This window comes from Xiphias gladius, chromosome 24, assembly GCF_016859285.1.
Source record: "Xiphias gladius isolate SHS-SW01 ecotype Sanya breed wild chromosome 24, ASM1685928v1, whole genome shotgun sequence".
NCBI classification, from domain to species: Eukaryota; Metazoa; Chordata; class Actinopteri; order Istiophoriformes; family Xiphiidae; genus Xiphias; species Xiphias gladius.
The window spans coordinates 12,456,581-12,476,166 of record NC_053423.1 but is presented as its reverse complement, the minus strand read 5'-3'; the positions used below and the strand labels follow the sequence as shown (position 1 = coordinate 12,476,166).

The 19,586-nt window shown below is 40.9% G+C and overlaps 1 protein-coding gene across 21 annotated transcripts in view; it reads left to right on the top strand.

Annotated features, from left to right (window-relative positions):
- Positions 1 to 19,586, top strand: part of clasp2 (cytoplasmic linker associated protein 2) — a 60,109-nt gene that overhangs the window by 28,109 nt on the left and 12,414 nt on the right. For 5 of the 21 annotated variants that reach the window (XM_040122679.1, XM_040122677.1, XM_040122671.1 and 2 more), the window contains 24 exons: positions 702 to 842; positions 4,788 to 4,861; positions 5,033 to 5,125; positions 5,250 to 5,395; positions 5,821 to 5,956; positions 6,109 to 6,179; positions 6,341 to 6,400; positions 6,578 to 6,655; positions 6,917 to 7,084; positions 8,000 to 8,040; positions 8,526 to 8,678; positions 9,791 to 9,808; positions 10,603 to 10,704; positions 10,939 to 10,965; positions 12,224 to 12,250; positions 14,464 to 14,637; positions 15,019 to 15,063; positions 16,517 to 16,624; positions 16,976 to 17,038; positions 17,703 to 17,809; positions 17,970 to 17,993; positions 18,098 to 18,253; positions 18,909 to 19,000; positions 19,082 to 19,145. In XM_040122679.1, coding sequence (XP_039978613.1) covers positions 702 to 842; positions 4,788 to 4,861; positions 5,033 to 5,125; positions 5,250 to 5,395; positions 5,821 to 5,956; positions 6,109 to 6,179; positions 6,341 to 6,400; positions 6,578 to 6,655; positions 6,917 to 7,084; positions 8,000 to 8,040; positions 8,526 to 8,678; positions 9,791 to 9,808; positions 10,603 to 10,704; positions 10,939 to 10,965; positions 12,224 to 12,250; positions 14,464 to 14,637; positions 15,019 to 15,063; positions 16,517 to 16,624; positions 16,976 to 17,038; positions 17,703 to 17,809; positions 17,970 to 17,993; positions 18,098 to 18,253; positions 18,909 to 19,000; positions 19,082 to 19,145 — 2,168 coding nt within the window. The remainder of the gene's footprint in view (positions 1 to 701; positions 843 to 4,787; positions 4,862 to 5,032; positions 5,126 to 5,249; positions 5,396 to 5,820; positions 5,957 to 6,108; positions 6,180 to 6,340; positions 6,401 to 6,577; positions 6,656 to 6,916; positions 7,085 to 7,999; positions 8,041 to 8,525; positions 8,679 to 9,790; positions 9,809 to 10,602; positions 10,705 to 10,938; positions 10,966 to 12,223; positions 12,251 to 14,463; positions 14,638 to 15,018; positions 15,064 to 16,516; positions 16,625 to 16,975; positions 17,039 to 17,702; positions 17,810 to 17,969; positions 17,994 to 18,097; positions 18,254 to 18,908; positions 19,001 to 19,081; positions 19,146 to 19,586) is intronic. The other 16 variants (XM_040122686.1, XM_040122685.1, XM_040122678.1 and 13 more) reach the window with 11 other exon arrangements.

The following is a 19,586-nucleotide window of genomic DNA, read 5'->3' as shown; positions in this document are numbered from 1 at the left end:
TGCCAACAGTTTCAGCTCCACAGTCTACTTGTGTGCTTGTGTCCTCACATATTGGCCTCCACAAGTACTGGTAGATGCATATTTAAAATGCTGCACCATTGTTTGTTGCAAGTGTGTCTCAAGTTTCACTGTCAGCCTTCTAGCTAGCTTTGTTTCTGCTAGCATGCAGATGGAGGGTTTGGGCTCCAGAGAGTTCTGTCAGCCACTGGTTGCGTTGGTGGACATTTTTGATCATTATACGTGTTTTTGGGTTTGTAGATGTGAGTGGGTTTGCTTTTTCTACTTACTAGTGGTGTGTTTGTAATTATTATTGATTTGGTGATTCCTGACCAAGCTCTCTGTAGATCACAACCTCCTCCATGCTTTGTGTCTCGTCTTTAGTTTTCTTTCTACTTTTCATTGTCTTTTAACAGCCTTAAATGCATTATTCTCAGTATAAAAGGGGCAACTTAAATCCAAGGTGCTGTGAAATGTTTCTGAGAGTGGTTGATACGTGTTTAGTTTACATTTTAGAAAGCTTATACTGTTTATAGTCATTGATGATCAAGCAGGTTTTTGAATAAATAAATGATGTGCAAAATTGTGTAAGAACATTAATAACTGTTCTATATAGTCTGAACTTGACTCAATAAGATTTGTGAAGATTTAACAAAACATTTGATGTATATGATAACACTCTACTCTCTCTCCTCACCCTCCAGATCGAAGTTTTGAGGATGACGATAGTGTGGATGGGAATCGCTCTTCCTCAGCCCAGGCTGCCTTCAAGGTCCCAAAAGTTCCGAAGAAGCCTGCAGAGTCCTCTGCTGCACGCAGGCCCAGCGCTACTGGTGGCAAGCTAGGTACTTAAATTAATGTACATTTGCACACAAACAGTGAATGCAGATGCACAGCTGTACATCCAAGTTAGGGAAAAAAAAACACTTTTCTGTCCTGACAAAGTGGGTTTTCTATCATTCATTCATGACTGGTAGGCTAGTGGCTAGTTAGTTGCAAGTCAAAATTATCGGGATTGCTACAATTGGAAAGCGTTACTTCTGGCTTTGTGGAAGTCAGTGTAACCAGTTACGCAGTGTGCAGTCCATTTCTATATTCATTGCTCAGTAGTGTCAGTATTTAAGATTTATACATTACTGAATACAGAAACACTTGAGTTGGGGTTTCAAGCGTCTTAGAAATCCTACTGGCTGACAAAACGGCCCCGAGAATCCAACACCATAGCATCATTAAGAATTTATTAGTTTCTTCCTTATTTGGGGAAAAAACTTTTATTTGGTACACATGGGAAGTTGAGCGACTGGTAGCAAGCATCCAGACTAGTTTTACTTTACTGAAAATGTAAAGCTGATTGATTATTGTTGTTTAATTTCACACATTTTTTTTCCCTTTAACCGCAATTTAAAAAGACATGAGCAATCTATTGGCTTGATGACACTAGAATGTCTGTGTGTCTGACAGTCATTGTCTGACAGTTTTATCAATTCTGGCAGGATATTTTAATCACATTTTCTAAAAAGGAATTCCCAAACATTTTCAGATACTACAGGTATTTTCTTGAATCTACTAACAAAATGTTTGAGAAAGAACACTCTCATTCATATATACATTGCAGTTAGAAACTACGTTTTGATATCGGAGTGATATTTCATTTTACCAGAGAACAATAAGACTTCACTTCATATAAAGGGATCCAGGCTTTTTCATAACCCAGATTTATGTGTGTACATTGCCATATTGTTCATTCATTTCATTTTGGCTTTGGACTCTAGCACATAAGTTTTGAAATTAAAATGTGGCTATGATGTTGAAGATTACTCTCAGCTTTGGGTGAACCATCTAAAAATTGAAATCCTACATGGCCCCCAATTTTATGACATTGCAGCTGGACTTGTCTGTCATCTCCCTTCACTTTAACTCAGGCTGTATTTCACTTGGTGGTGGCTGGGCTATAGACAAAAATCCCCCAAAACAAAGCAGAGGTGAAGATGGCCGCAGTACAGGCCTGGGAGATATTCACTACATTAAGTGTCGTCTGAAGTCTGTAGGGAAGTGAACAAACCCCTAACCCTGATGTCTTTGCCCTCTGTTTTCTTTTCCACCTCATGCATGTGAAACAATTTAGGTGAAATAATTTACCTCAAAAGATAAACACAACCTGCGCTACTAACCTTTGAATTTCCACATAAACAATTGATTGTAGTCATTTTTTTCCAGGATGTGGATGCAGCCTTCTGTATAAAGCATATTATTGGTGGCCACAGTGTAGGGGCAGAGGCTATGGGATCTGTTAGAAGAAATAAAATTACTTGAGTAAGCAGATGTTGAAGTCTAAAGTGACACACACCCTCTGCGCTTCCTCAGAAATCTGATACTCTCATATTCTTATCATCAGTCCATATCTCAGGGCTGCAGAAGTCTGTCTTTGCAACAGTTTATATCATCCCTCCTTTTGAGAGAGCCTCCTCCTCTCTGCCAAGTATCCCTCCTGCTGTAGATAGCCGGAGTGTTACGTTTGCTTCCTCTTTGCATGTATTGATTTTTTTCTGTCTTTCTCTCTATTGAAAGAATGATGTGTTCCCACGACCATGCAGTCGATTCCTGCTGTCTGCTAATGTATCCCGTCAGCAATGTCACAAATGTGTACATACACTCGTAGGTGTAAGTGTTTTACAATCAAGCAGTCTGTCTTAGTCCTGGTACATTGCTCTGTTGGTTCTAAACACCATACTGTGATCTCTTGTAACTTGGATCATTACAACCTTATTGATCGTGGAGCGGCTGTGAGATGCTTAAGTCAAGGGAATGTTGGGTATTTTTCACACAAAGAACTACAGCTCTAAAACCTTGACCGTGAGAAGATTAATGTGATGAAAAGGGAAAGACCTGACTTTACCTTTGCCACAGATTTGTAATAGTCATTCATTTGTATCAGCCGTTAACATTTCCTGTTATGTTGTTTTTTCATTTTTTTTTAAATATTTTACAAATTTATGGTTTGGCTTTTCTTTTGGTATATGAGAACAGTTTACATGATGGCTGCAATGGGCAGCCCCATTGTCTTCATTTGCATTTAGATGAAAGTACGCCCACACAATCCAGCAACACCTGACAGCAAGACTCGGGCAGAGGACAGATATTTGAATTTTGCCAGTAACTGACCGTAATAGAAAAGACTGCCAAATGCAAAAAGTCTCAAGCCGTATCAGGAAGGATCAAGTATCAGAGTGTGACTTCTCTAAAAGGCCAAGATGATCTTCAGTCAAAGCAGAACATTACTTTTTTCACACTGGGATTAATGATCATATCTCTGCATAATCATCTACATGCAACTAACAAAATACTTTGTTTACAATTTTAAGTTGAATAAATTTTATTCAAGCTAAGCACCTGTTATGATAAAATACTTGTTTCTAATATCAAAGTTAGTTCTCACAATTGTGAAACGATCAGCTATCAACAATTATTATTGGAGTCATAAAGGCTCACCCTCATAACATGCCTAGAACCTTTCCATTTCATAAAGCTGGCAATAAAAATAATTGCAAATGGTGACAGAGGGCTGCTAGGTGGTTCTGGACAGGCTGCTATCATGTTACACCCTGAGAGTCACAGAAGATTGTGCTTACAGTGAAACAGCTGGCTACATCAATGTTCCCTAGCTCCCTAAGGGTCATGTAGAGTTTTAACATGACACATCTTTGTGGCGCAGCCTGATACAGAAACCAACCCAAGGGAAAAGGAGGAGGGAAAACATTTCTACTGCCTCTCACTCTCTCTCTCTCTCTCTCTCTCTCTCTGTTTATACCCAAATCTCCACCACCATGTTTATAGGTACTCTTCAGCTTCTTCCTCTCCTGTGAACATATTCTTTCTAGGTTGTCTCACTGGTTTAATACTCTCATCCCCCTAGGTTGCTCTTAGCTCCTCCGTTTTTTTGTTTGTTTTTTTTTGTTAGGGTTTTTTTTATGTTTTTATTAATTAAATGCCTCTGTGCTTTGGTCAGAGGCATTATGTTTTCAGGTTGTATGTCCGTATGTCCGTCATTTCGTCTAATTCTTGTGAACATGATATATCAGGAACGCCTTGAAGGAATATCTTAAAATTTGGCACAAACGTTCACTTTGATTCAAAGATGAACTGATTACATTTTGGAGGTCAAAAGTTAAGGTCACGGTGACCTCACAAAACACGTTTTTGGCCAAGAATTCATACACTAATTATGACAATACATTTACTATCTCCAATTAAATTCCTCTAAAGTCTTTACTACATATATTATGAGTCTGGACAGATATGGATGTGAACTGCAACTTGACTTGAGGCACACAACTGCAAGGCAGTCTAGGTTTTTTTTTTTTTTTTGTTTGGTTTTTTTTTTGTTGGTTTTTTGTTTTTGTTTTTGTTTTGTTTGGTTTTTTGGTATTCTTTGTCTCGTCTTTACCACCTCTCTCTGCTTCTCCAGTGACGAGTAGTAGGAGGTGTGGCCCACAGAGCTGCCAGCCCCCAGGGAGATTTGATTGACATGCCCATTACTGCCAGGAAGTCCATTAGAAACACAGACTGCTCCCCCTGACCTTAGAGAGAGAGAGAGAGAGAGAGAGAGAGAGAGAGAGGGTGGGGGTGGGGGTGGGGGTGTGTGTGTGGGTGGTGATATATCCCTGTGTCTTTGTGAGTTAAACCAGAATCACAAAACCAGCCAGTGCAGCAAATCTTTAAATTCTGAAGGCTTATAGCCAATATTATTAATGCGTACACACACATTAATTGACTCTGCTCTTATTTTCCAGTATCTAAAGAAAGTGCTGGGGGAGTTGATGAAGATGATTTCATTAAAGCCTTCACAGATGTCCCTACTGTCCAGGTACACTACACACAGGAGCATAAATGCAGACAATTGCACACATTCACACATTTTAATAACACAACTATATGGGCTATCAAGGCCAGAATGCCTGAGGCTTTTTCTGTACTTCATATATTTGCTCTGCTCCCTTCCCTTTCTCTTGCTTTCCTTCTATATGTCTCTATGCAGATCTACTCAACACGAGATCTTGAGGACAACCTGAATAAAATCCGTGAGATCTGCTCCGATGACAAACACGACTGGGACCAGAGGGCCATCGCTGTCAGTATACACCTTCAACTGTTTCTTCAGATTAACTGTCACAACGAAATAACCTTTTTTGGCACTGCAGCAATAGTTTTATCACCATTGATCATTAATGGTATCTTTTATGTATTGTTTAAAGCTGAAAAAGATCCGCTCACTGCTGGTGGCGGGTGCAGCCAATTACGACTGTTTTTACCAGCACCTACGGCTACTGGATGGAGCTTTCAAACTGTCGGCTAAAGACCTGCGCTCTCAAGTGGTCCGAGAGGCCTGCATCACTGTGGCGTGAGTGTTGATTACAGATACTTTCATCACTGAAGGGTAAATTTGACAAAATCAACAAAGAAAAAGATGTAATATATTTTCCAAGGGTCCTCCATAGATTTTTCAGAAATTACTGGATGTATTATACACACATTTTTTCCTCCTGGCTGCAGAAGTTTGATTCAGCACAAGAAAGAGTCTTGTAAATTTTTTCCTAGAATAGTAAATAACAACTTCACTGGGACTGTAAATGTTTTATGCTATACTAAAAATACAGGAAGTACAGGGTGTGAACGCTGTGTCATGACCACCACCTGTTTGATCTAAACAGTTTGATTTTACAACATTACACTTAGTGGTATGTTACTTTACCACAGTTTTGGAAGCATTCTGTGTTTATAACATAGGTTTGGTGTGTATTTGTGTTTTGTTTTTGTTTCTTGTAGCCACCTCTCGTTAGTGTTGGGGAATAAATTCGACCATGGGGCGGAAGCCATTGTTCCTGTCCTTTTCAACCTCATCCCCAACTGTGCCAAAGTCATGGCCACCTCCGGTGTGTCGGCTATCCGTATGATCATACGGGTGAGTTTTACAACCACATATAAATTCATTCAAGAGTCTTGTTTTGAGACTTAATTGACAGTGTGAATGCTGCTACTGTTGTCTGATCATTAAATTTTCACTGAATCTTCCCTTTTGCATCTTTCACACTCTGCTTTCTGTCCTCTGTACAGCACACGCACGTCCCTAGGCTCATCCCTCTGATAACCAGTAACTGCACATCCAAGTCTGTGGCTGTTAGAAGGTGAGGTTATCAAAGGCAGGATAATGACGAACAAGCTAGTGTACTAATGAGCAGGTCTCAAATAATGAACAGCCACAAAATCTTAATTAGGATGCTTTTGATAATGTTGTTAGGTCATGGTTTGTGCTGTGATTAAGCTGATGGAAATGTGTCATCTCCAGGCGCTGTTATGATTTCTTGGACCTTCTGCTACAGGAATGGCAAACCCACTCTCTAGAGAGGTGAGGATTGATTTCAACATGGTTCAGAACAGAACAGTGTTCAGCATCGTTTTCTCATAACCGCAAAAACTTTTTGTGCAGGATTCACATTAGTGTCGTTTACAAAGGGTAAAACAAATTTCAAACCTGTTTTTCTACTTGGTCATACATCTTGTGCCTTTTGTGCATATTTTACAGGCACACAGCAGTTCTAGTTGAGAGCATAAAGAAGGGAATTCGAGATGCTGACTCAGAGGCCAGAGTGGAGGCCCGCAAGTAAGACACACACACAAACATTAACAAACAGGCATTTCTTAAAATTACATTATGTGAAAGAGAAGTTGTGTTAATAGCTCATTACCCTCATTTTTCTGTTTGAATCCATTGATTGCTCTCCTTTTCTGCCTGCATCATCACCTTAATCAATCTTCCTCACCCATCTTTTTATTCCTCCTCATTTTTCTCTCTTTTTCTCTCCTGTGCTCTTTCTCTGTCTACCTTTGTCTCTGTTTTCTTCTTTCCTGCTGTCTCTCTCAGGACCTACTGGGGTTTGAGGAACCACTTTCCAGCAGAGGCCGACGCTCTCTACAACTCCTTGGAATCATCATACCAGAGGACCCTTCAGTCCTGCCTGAAGAGCTCTGGTAGCGTGGCCTCACTTCCCCAGAGTGACCGTTCCTCATCCTCCTCTCAGGAGAGCCTCAAGTAATCAGCGCTCAGCACTTCGCCTCCACAGTTTGCTTTAGACCACTAATTTTCCTTTAAGACTACATTTTGAGTGTTGAAAACAAACATTGAAGGCAACTGGCATAATCCATTTTTAAATATGTTTTTGTAAGGTCCAATCAGTGGACCTACACACCCTTTGTTGGACACCCTTGCTGTACAAGAATCAAATCTCCTCAATTTACTTTCAGTTTTCTCCTCTAATCTCTCACCTTCTCAGATTTTCTCAATAAATAATCATCAGTATTGGAAAAAAATTCTAATGAATGAAATTGGACTGCCCTCTTGTCTTTACTAAGACAAAATCTCAACTAACTTCATCCACTATTGTTAAGGCTGTGAAGAAATTGAACAGACAAATTCCTAGAAGGTTATTCAGGGCATTATATCCTCAGTCTACCCCTAGCACTTTGGATTTGTCATTGCTTTGCCTTGCCTGCATTGTATTTCACTGGTAAACACAATGCTACAGCAAGCTGAAATAAGAGCAAAGTAGAAAGACATATCCTCAAAATCTAAAAATGCTTTAGGGCACAAGGGTTTCCACAGGTGGACCACTTAAAAAACTGATGTTCATTTATTTTGGGTACAAAATAATCAAAAACTACTGACATTCAAGGAAAATTGTATGTAAAAAAAAAAAAAAAAAAAATCAAGATTAGCAAGATTTGGGGTGATACATATATGAAATGCTTATAGAAAACTGTGTGATTTTACTCCACTTTACTTCACTGAAAAATTATTAAATCATTTATTTTTTGTCACTGTGAAAATGAAAAGAAAATGAAAATATTTTTTGTTCATCACTCAGTACTATAACATTATCACTGATTTTCTTCTGTGTTTGTGGTTATTTTGTTGTGTATTGACCTACTTTTCTCCCTCCTCTGTCAGTCGGCCTCTGTCTTCTAAATGGTCAGCAGCTCCAGGGCGAGGTGAGTCAAAAGTACACACACACCCACACACATACACCTCACACACACAAACACACAGCGGCAGATACACAAAAATACACACACAACCACAGAGCAGCAAATACACATGCAAGCTCTCTCAAACATATAATTTCATGCTCATTCGCTCCTGTGAAAACCGGTGCACACTGTGACATAAACATATACAGAGCAGCTCCAACAATCATCTGTAAATTTACCATCATGTTCATTTACATCTTGCCCGTGTCCAGTCCTGTACAGTCGCACCCAGTTATGTTTTTACGTTACACCACACATGTGCGCACAAATGCGTATATGTGTCTGTACATAGCTTTTTGTGTATTTCTGTTTTTGGAATCAATACTGTGTATGTGTAGTGTGGTGCCTGCATGTGTTTGTGTTGTATATATCCCTTCATCACCTCCCATCCCCTCTCCAACACACTCCTCCTCCTCCTCCTCCTCCTCATCCTCCTGTCCTATCAGTCCCTGCGGGTTCAAAGGGTGGGGTGTCGTCAGCCTCCCTGCAGCGTTCCCGTAGCGACGTGGATGTAAACGCAGCAGCAGTCGCTAAGCATCGGCACGTCGGACAGGTCGGGGGAGCAGGGCGGCTGCCCCCTGGCTCCTACTCCTCACTGGGTAAGGGCCCTGTTAGTCAAGTAAGATGACTAATCAGACAGTGCAGACATCGGTCAGCATGTGATCAGCAGGATGTCAGAGGAGTCCTTTCAGATCAGCTTAGAGGTAATGCTGTTGAGGTTTCTGCCAGGTGGAAGCAGGTTAAAATCACATCCTCTCCGGCAAAGATCACCACATCTTTCTACAAAACAGTCTAAAAGGACTGACTCACACGTCACACACTTGAGTGCTTGGACTGGCCTCTCTCCTCTCCGCTCCTGTGCTCTCCTCTCCTGCTGCCTGCTCATTGCCTGTTAATGTATCCTGTATATGTTTTGTTATGGATATTTTCTGTGTGCATGTTCTATACATGAATACTGTCCAGTGTGTTGGTTTGTCTCTTTATGTTTAGATGTTGACCCCCACATCCCTACAGATGTTCTGTTATTAATACACACTGTGCCCCTTTCTTCTCTTGTTTCTCTTCCCTCTGCCCCTTTTTTTCTGACTTACATTCTTTATTACTTTTCATTATTTTTATGTTTCCTTGGTATTGACACTTTCAATTTTCATTTCCCCTTTCTTGGGTTCCCTTTTCCTTTTGTATCTTTAACTTTTTAATAATAATTTCTATCAATCCTTTGCTTTTTGTTTCCCTTTGTTTCTTTCCTTTTCCTCCTTCCACCCTCTCTTTCTCTCTTTGCTACTAAAGATGATGCCTCTGATAAAACGGATGGTAAGATCATCTCACTCTGCTTCACTAGCAACAGCCTACTCGTGCTTTTTTCTTTCTCCTTTTTTTTCCCCCCATTTCCTCACATCCACCCAGTCCATGTCATATCCTTTTATTGCAGTTTGTGGCCACAGCGCCCCCTGCTGTCAGCCTTACATTAAACTCTCATTTGTATCACTGTCCTACTCATCACAACATGAATCAAATTAATTACACCTGTAAGATCTTCTGCTTTACTACAATTTAATCTTATTTTTAATATGGAAATGGTCTAACCATCAACACCTGTATTAAACTGTGTATTCAGTTATCGAGGTTTTACCTGGATGCTTAGGATGTGTTATACATATTAGTTAAAGGTGTGATATTTACGACATGCTCCTTCTATTTCTGTCTGTAGGGACCAGGTCAGACAATGGTAAGATTATGGTTAGGTGGATGTGTTTGTCTTTGCTTTTAAGGGATGTTCTAGTTGGTACATTTTAATTGACATCCTGAGTTTCTAAATCTTTAAATTTACAATCAAAAATCCAACTTTAATTGTGCAATTCCATTATATCTTTGATTGTTTTCTTAGTGTTCCTTATGACCAAGTTTTTAAATAGAGGAATGGGGTCATTTAAACAGAAATTGAAGTTAAGTGGATCAGATGATGAATTGCATAGGCTAAAGTGAATGGTGAATGGTGTTAATGCATTTAAAGTTGAATGATTACTCGATTAAGCAACAGTAAGATAACTGGCAACTATTTTGATAATCGATTAAGTCATTTTTCAGGCAACTGATCAAGAAACTAATACGCCTTTTTAATCCATAATGAAAATAATTGTTCATTGCCGCTGCAATAACATCTCACCCACACATTTACTCTAAAATGCTGCAAATGGTTGCCAGTTTCATCAAATCCTTCAGATACTTAAAGATGGATAATTGTTTGGCTTATAACCGGGTTCAGATTTGAAGTATGCCCTTACTAAGACTGGTTTCTAATCCACTGAAGCATCCCTGGTATATTTATCTGTGTGTGCACCTGACTGAATGTAAGTGTTTAGTTTAGGATCTGATAATTCAGCTTCCAGCGTTCGTTGCTTTTCATCATCTTTAGTAGCTTCTTAGATTCTGAGCTGCAAACGGTTTGTGAGAGATGTGTTAGCTTACAGAGTACCATGTGTTTTTGTGTATTTTTACCGTTTTCCCTCTGTATACATGCAGGCCGTGTACGTACCAAGCAGCCCCTGTCCACTGCCAGCAATGTGTCCAGTCAGGTGGACTCACGAGGACGCAGCCGCACCAAGATGGTCTCCCAGTCACAACGTATGTACCTCCTCACACCTCCCGAACGCACAGCATGACTTAAACCCAGCTAGGAATGAAATATCCTCGGTATGAAATCCACTCACCAGATCATATACACAGGAACAGAAATGGTGTGTGTGAGCTTCTTGGAGTGTGTGTGTTTGCAGTTTCTCAGGCTCTTTTTGTGGAGTTTCTTTACATGTTGCCTTCACGGTGACGATAAGCTCCATGTACATTTTTTTGTGCCTTCAGGTTCCGACGAATCCGATTGCACTCCAGGTATTCTGTTTGTGTGTCAGAGTCAGTGTGTGTGTCTTTTTCTGTATACCACAGTGGGAATGGTGGCCCACCCGCTATTGCTCTCATTCTGATCAAGGTGTTTTATGTAAATGTGTGTGTGTGTGTGTGTGTGTGTGTGTGTGTGTGTGTGTGTGTGTGTGTGTGTGTGTGTGTGTGTGTGTGTGTGTGTGTGTGTGTGTGTGTGTGTGTGAGAGAGAGAGTGCGTGTGTGTGTGAGAGAGAGAGAGTGTGTGTGTGTGTGTGAGAGAGAGAGAGTGCGTGTGTGTGTGTGTGAGAGAGAGTGCGTGTGTGTGTGAGAGAGAGTGCGTGTGTGTGTGTGTGTGAGAGAGTGCGTGTGTGTGTGTGTGTGTGTGTGAGAGAGTGCGTGTGTGTGTGTGTGTGTGAGAGAGTGCGTGTGTGTGTGTGTGAGTGGGGGGGGTTAATTTGTGTTTTCTTTCTCTGCATGCTGTGTCTCATCACTGAGGATGGTGTGGTGGAGAGTTTATTTCTGCTGCTCTAGCCTGGCTCTGGCTGTCATTTAAGTTATTTAAAATACTCATATACTGTAAGAAGTGAAGCCACTGAGCTAGCCTCACTATTGCTACACAAAAGCAGATGTGAATGTAGCTGCTTTTGTAGCAGACCTACTGCTAATATGCTGTTTGTGGCTGGCTAGGAGACCAATTTAAGAGTGCTAAGTGACCGTCCAATATACCTGTCAGATCTGGACTTTTAGTTAAAAGACCAAATGCAAGTTGTCTGATCAAGAGTTCAAAGTCCAAATCTCAGAACTACAGATTAACAGAAAGAGAGGAAATGGCAGCTGCACAGAAGGTTAGAATAATTTCTTCTTATGTGTGTGAGAAAGTGTGTGTGGATATTTTTGAGCATATTTTCTTTGAGGCATTTTTTTCTCTCATTGTGGACAGGCTTCGCTTCATATATATGCCAGCTGTCTCAACATGCACTGCTTCTCCCAGGCCATCATCTGCAGCTGGTTCAGTGTGTGTGTTTGTTTTAATGACGCATCTTCAATACTTGTTTTTTCTTTAATAAACCGATATATTTATTCAAAGTGCTTTAGCTTTGCCTTCATTCTTGGTATGGAACACCAGGATGCGCTCCCATCGTACTCTGTGTTCTAACTCCCATGACGCTTTTTTGCGCTAACACCCATAATTCATCTGGTTTAATCTGCTGTTCCTTCCCCCTCGCCTCTGCTTTCCCCCTCCTCCCAACCAATGGGCTTAATGGCTCAGGATCTCAGTCTGCTACCCCTGTTGGTGGTAAGATTATAACGCTACTTCTTTTTACCCACTCTCTTAATCTTTATTGCCTTTCCTCTGTTGCTCTGACTCCCCCTTCCTTCACGTGCACCTAGAAAGGTCACTTCAGTTCCTCCCTCTCTGGCTGAGGCATGCTGGGACTTGTAGGCACAGACTGTTAACATGGCTGTTCTATGATCATGCTAAACACACTGCTTTTGGAGGTTCGTGTTTCTGCACACTTATGTTTGCCTGGATGTAGCTGAAGTATATTCTCCAGAGTGCAAGCAGCAAAGGGAGATACACTATGAAAGGAGATCCCTAATATTTAGAAACAATGGGTGGCACTCAAAAATAAACATGTTTTACCAGTAAAAAAAAGACTCACGTCTTTCCCTAGTGGGATTCAGTCAAACAGAAGATGTATTTTTGCAAATCAAATCTATACATTTTCTATTTTTGTTTAGTATGCTCCTTTTACTTAGTTCATCATCTTAACCTAAAGATTGTGTAAATGTTAAGACTGGAGAGTTTCGTAATGTTAACAGTGATAAATAATCTTGTAGCAACTTAAAAAGTAGTTCCTTAAATGTCAACATGGGCTTTATGAATCTGTAAATGTAAGGGGGAGAAAGGAAAAGAGAGCTTACCCTGAGAGATAACAGGGGTCAGATAGTTTCAAATATACCTCACATGATATAACCTATAAATTCAATATATCTGTTCTATATCAGTAGTGTTACCAAAAGTGAACAATATTCCCTCGAAATACGAGAACAATCCTTAGTTAGCTTTTTTCTTGTCATTTAGATACATGTATTTAGCTCTGTCACTAGTCACTAGCACGTAGAAAAATACTGTTCATGTGTTGAGTGTGTGTGGCTTTGGTGTTTGTGTGTCAGTGAGAGCAAGAGAGTCTGTTCTACGTGTTAATTTTCAATCATGTTGAATGAGTTAAGGTCCAGCTTCATGTGTCAAGCACTGGAGCTTGTTCTACAAAAGTCAGTTCACACACTTAATATTCAGCACTGCAGAGCAGCATCCCCTCGGGTCATTGTCTTCAGGTTGATGGTGATAGTGAATAGTTGTATAAGAAGTCACACTGTGGGCTTTGAACTTGGAGACAGGATGTTATGGGGAGGAGAAATTGAGACTTCCGTTACCAAGTGTTATATATTCATTTTGCACAAAAAATGTATATTATTTCCCTGTATCTTCAAAAAGACAACAGAGCTTTCTCTAAAATTGTCATCATGTTGCTAAAATGTGACTTTATTTATTTATTTTGTTATTTATTTTTATGAAAGATTTTGTTTCAACAAATTAAAATCTAAACTAATTTTACTTTGTAAAATAGACTCTCCTCTTTTTGTGGTTTTCAACTCTCCCAGCCCCAAGAATCCTCTTTCCAATGACATCAAACACTGTTATGTTTGCCGTTAAGTTCCGTTTATTTTTAATGCACATACAGTGTGTTACAACAGTTACCAAAAAGTGCTTGGGAACTTGTGACACTAAGTGAAGGACAGTAGCAACTGTGTTTGTCAGTTGTATGTATACGAGGGTTGATTGATAAGTTTGTGGCCTAAGGTGGAAGGAGTCAATTTTAGAAAACCTAGCACATTTATTTTTCAACATAGTCCCCGCCTACATTTACAGACTTGGTCCAGTGGTTGTGAATCATATGGATCATGTCAGGATCATGTCATGGATCTTATCAATGGTCTTCTGTATAGTGACGGGTCAACTTTCAGGCTCTCTGTGCCACGTTTGAACTGAGCTGCCCTCTTCTTCACCATAGTGTAAGAAGGGGCATCCTGACCTAGTGTTGCCACCATATCCTTGTGGACCTCCTTTGGTAATAGGCCCTTGAGACCTAGGTATTGGATGACATCATGAAGGCCGATGTGTGTCAGTGCTGACTTGCAATTTTCAATTACCCAAAAAACAAACTTTCTACGTAATCAGTCAAAGAGTTGAAATGAACATGCAGCTACTGAGAGCTGTATAACTCATATTCTTTTACCTTAGACCATGAACTTATCAATCACCCCTTGTAAAAAACTAGTCACCATTTTTTTTTTTAAATGAGATCCTCATATCGGGGGAGGGACTGGCTAAATTTCTTTATAGCGTTCATTTTGATATGCCCCCTGTTGCCTGAGTATGGCTCTGACTTTACTTTCTCCCTTTCTTTGTATTTTGTCCTCTTCTCTCTCTGCATCTCTCTGAAGCTGGCAGTCGGAGCGGCTCCCCCGGTCGTGTGCTGACAAGTACGGCCCTGAGCACCATGAGCTCAGGGGCCCACAGGGTGCTGGCTGGGCCCAGCGGGGACGGACACAGACGCAGCCGCATCCCCCGTAGCCAGGGCTGCTCCAGAGACTCTTCCCCTACCCGCCTGTCTGTTGGTAAGTAAACAATTAAACTGTTTCATAAAGAGAAGCTTAAACATGCACACATTTTTTTATTTATTCCCTCCCTTTGGAATTTTTTGATTTAATTCATTACAACTGAAGAAATAAACTTGTTGCTTTTGTATTTGTCTTGCTGCATCAGTTTTAGAACATCTGCTCAAAGGTTATATGATAGCTTGTTTTTATAACCTCAGCTGACCAATAACTTGTCCAAATGTTTGCCCTAGACACTCAGTGATTCCTTAAAAGCATCACATACAACCACATTCAGTCATCCTCAACTCTTTTTTTCCCTCCTGTTCCCTTTCCACCTTTTTGCTCCTCTGCTCCTCTCCTTGTCCTCCCTTTTTCCTTCTCCTTGCTTCTGTCCTCTAGCTCCTTCCAGCATTAGTTCCATCTACAACGGAGCGAGTAGAGGAGGTAAGGCCTCGACCAGACCATCCTGCCATCCATCTCTCCACCTCAATCTATCTACTCTCATCCTCACTTTCTTTCCTCAACTGCAAGTCATCCCTCCATTCCTCATTCTTTATCTCCATCCATCACTACAAATCTCACAATCCCTCCTGCTTTCCAAAGCCCTCCATCAAGCAGTAGCTCCCTGCCTCAGCCTCATAGAGCCCATCTCTCTAACCTGTCTCATGGCTGCGTTGTTATTGTGATGGGTGCCAATGATCAGCAGATGCCCATGCATTGTGAACACACCTCCCCTCTCTCTGTACTAATCTGTTGCTAGTGGCCGATGAGCGAACCTTCTCGCAGGATCAGCGAAGCTTCATCAGGGCTTTGTAGTTCTTTGGTAGGCTGTGATTAACCCTGATTGGCTGGTTAGCTGCTGAAGCTTATGAACAGAGCAATGAACAGTGAAGCTGATTGTGATGCTACTGGATGAAAACAAAGATCCTCTCTTTGCCCACCCACTCAAATGCTAAATTCATCTCAGATCACTTCCTTTTTCTTTTCTGTGTGTGCCTGACTGTATGTGAATATCACAATTTTTGTTTTATTTAAATGTGAGTACAGCAGTCTTATGCTCCTATCAGGTGCATCTCATCTAGAGCTGAAACAATTTGAGGATGGGGAATCCTTCATTACAAATTAGTCAATTAACAGAAAGTTAATCTGCAATTTTCTGTCATTTTTTTTAAGTAAAAAATGCCAAATGTTCACTGGTTTTAGCTTCTCAAATATGAATTTTTGCTGTTTTTCTAGCACACTGGTAAACTATGGTAGTAAATGTCCTGGACGGTTAGTTGGACAAATGAAGGAAATTAAAGATACTTATTAAACAACTGTCACTTCCAGTGTGAGAATTTTCTGAACGGACAAAACACGCAATGTCAAGATTTCACACTGGACTCTAAGAAATAGTGATGGGCTTTTTTCACTATTTTATGACATTTTATAGACTAAATGACTAATCAATTCATCAAAATAATATCAATAAATTAATCGATGATGATAGCTAATGATCGCAAATAATTGTCGGAATAATTGTTTATGAAAATAATTCTTACTTACAGCCCTAATCTTATTCCTCTGAGGTGACGTCTTGTTCTTGTTTGAAAATCAGGAAAATAAGTGACTAAAGTCTGTTGAGATGCTCCCCCAGGGGCTGGTCGACCTGTGCTCATTTTCTCTCTTGTTTCTGTCAGTCTGTCACTCTTACCTCTATTGTCTTATTTATGTCTTTATCCATGTATCTTTCCCTCTCTCTTCTTTGTCACTGCTCATGTTTGTCTCTCTTCTTTGTCTTTTTGTGGTCTTTTTTGTGTTCTTACTGCCACTTTTCTTCCCTCCGCTGCTCTCTCTTTCCCCTGTTCCCCCTCCTCCTCTTTTCCTCTGTGTGGCATTGTAACCTGGGTGGTGTTAGCTCGGGGCAGTCGTATCCCTCGGCCCAGTATGAGTCAGGGCTGCAGCAGAGAGGCCAGCAGGGAGAGCAGCCGGGACACCAGCCCCGTACGCTCCTTCACACCACTTGGTGAGTAGTAGTAGTGGGCCAATACCCAGGAGGGATGAGTAGTAAAATCAGGATGAGTAAGACATCAAAGCAGAAGAAAAACCTTTCTTTTCTACATAAGGTTAGCTCAAAGCTATGAAACGTAGACTTTTAATTTAAATCAGTATTCTCAGTAAACTTAACCTAAAAAAATAAACAATTTAAAAAGTTGGGGGTGATTAGAAAAATAAAAAACAGTCACTTGCATGTGTTTGCATGTTTTTCAGCTTTTCTTTCTACTCTCACACCCTTCATGATCAGTGTGAGGGTTGTATGTGTTTGTCGTGTGTGTGTGCGAATGTTAAACTCTGTACGTTTTAATTGTGGTTTCAGCAGCGCGGAGCTACTCTCGCTCCACCGGAGCTCTCCACACACCTGATGCTTTTGGGGCTGCAGGTGAAGGCTGAGTACAACTATACCTCTGTACTTCACCCACCCACTCCGCCTTATTTTTGTTGGCTCCGTTTTCTTTTTGTTCTTTCGTGCCACGCATCTTCTCCTGTATTTTGTCAGCCTGTTTCTTTTCTTATCCATCAGCCTCAGGGTATTTGTTTGTTTGTTTGTTTGTTTGTTTTGTTTGTTTTTTTTATTCCACTTTCTACTCCAGGATGTCAAACTTTCCAGTGGAATCGCATGCTTCCACCCATTCCGTTACCAGTTGACAACCATTCTGCCAGTTTTACCAGTGCCCATTGTGTTCTTTATTTAGCTCTGCCCGTTCTCTGTGGGGACACAAATGTGTTCTCCTTCGTTTTATGTCGATCATACTTTCTCCTCCCAGAGGCACCTGCAATGTAACCTAACAAGTCATCACATCAACTTACAGGGTTGGCTCATGGGATATGTAGCGTGTGTGGGTTGAGTAAATGTCAGAGAATGGATGATGAAGAGAGTGAGGTACTTGGGTGTTGATTTTCAGAGGGCAAGTGAGAGACCTGCTTGATGAGTGGGGAGAGAGTTGGCAAACTGTAGTCTTTTATTTTGAAGTTTTTTAACATGTCACCTGCTATCCACCTGTCTGTCCTTTCTATCTTTCTGGCTGTCTCTCTCTTCTCTTCAGGATCAGGTTTTGGCATAAGTCAGTCCAGTCGTCTCTCTTCTTCAGTCAGTGCCATGAGGGTCCTCAACACAGGCTCAGATGTAGAAGAGGCTCTTGCAGATGCACTGGTATGAAATCACATACACCACCCAACACTTATACATAAAAAAACACACAATAACAATAAGTGCACATTTCAGTCAGCTGTCAACATGTGCAGCTCACACCTCCTGGAGCGTGTGTCTGTGTTAACTAACCTATGAATCTACCTCTGTTTAATGCTGTCAGCTGTTGGGAGACATGCGGTCCAAGGTCAGCTTTCTCTCCTGCCTCTTACCTGTGTGTTGTGTGTGTGTTGTCTGTGTGTTTGACTCTTTTTTTAATTTCAGTTTAATTTCTTTCCCTTCCAACCATAGAAGAAGCCAGCACGACGGCGGTATGAGAACTACGGCATGTACTCTGATGACGACGCTAACAGTGATGCGTCCAGCGCCTGTTCAGAAAGGTCCTATAGCTCCAGAAATGGAGGAGCGATCCCGACCTACATGAGACAGACAGAGGACGTGGCTGAGGTTAGACGCAACAGCAGTATAGCAGAAAACTCAAATGAACCAGACAGGCATTAGGCCAAGCAACAAGTTTTTATCCAGGCAGCTTTTCCACTGTTGTCTGTTTTTTTTTCTTGCCTTTTATGGTTTCAGAAAATGCTATACTGCCAGTCAAACTGCTGATCATATTTTGTTGTACATATTCTATAATATACAGGTTACGTTTGTTGCATGTTAAAAATATCCAATTTGTATTCATGCAATGGTTCATCCTTGCACAGATTCTAAGGATTTTGGTGATAAATATGCCGTGTATCTGCAGTGATTAGACTTCAAGTTCTTCGGTGTAGGCCGTGATTAAGCTATAAAAATACATGTTTGGTTACAAGTCAGTGAAACTTGGTTTGCAGTCGATTTTGAGCACTACAACTTTGCAGTGAAGAAACGAGTGCCACTACTGCAGGAACTGGATCCGTGTGATTCATGCAGTTTTTGATATTGAGTTCCACTTCAGTTCCATACATGTACTGGCTGAATTGTTTCCTTTCCTTAAATCAGAAAAAGCCATGCCATTTCTCTATCAGACTCAATAATTCGTAATAGCATTACTTTGCTTGTGCCTGTATATAGAAGTCTCAACAGGCCTTTGTATATGTGTCTGTATTTATGGTTCCTTCAGGTGCTGAATCGCTGCGCCAGTGCCAACTGGTCTGAGAGGAAGGAGGGGTTGTTAGGCCTACAGGCACTACTGAAGAACCAACGCACCCTCAGGTCAGTCACAGAACAGGCAAATGTATCTTCACAGTATAAGCTGATTGTTGATTTTCATCTAACTTTGTTTTTGATCTGCAGTCGGGTGGAGTTAAAGAGGCTGTGTGAAATCTTCACCAGGATGTTTGCAGACCCTCACAGTAAGGTATGAGTGCATGTAGAGCAAGTACTCACACAAAGACACACTGCACTCATTTACACAGTCATGGTACAAAGATTCATTATTCACCCACTTTCACTTTACTTTGGCTTCAAACACTTTGTTTATCCCACCATCCCTCAGTGTACCGGATTCTGCCAAAATAACGATAATATTATATCCATTTGTTAATACACACAGACAGATTTCAGCAGTCACAGATGTTAAATATAGTCACATGAATAAGTTTAGAGATAAAGTTAGGATAAACAGGTTAAACTGTATTCACCACACATGGATATATACACACTCACACATAAACACAGGCATGCAGAGCCACGCATGCCACGCCTGAGTTTGCGTGTGACCTCACACTCTCCGCCGTGCTGTGGGATTGCGCTGTCACTGTTCAGCAGCCAATCTGCTGGCTGTGCTCACTGCATTCAC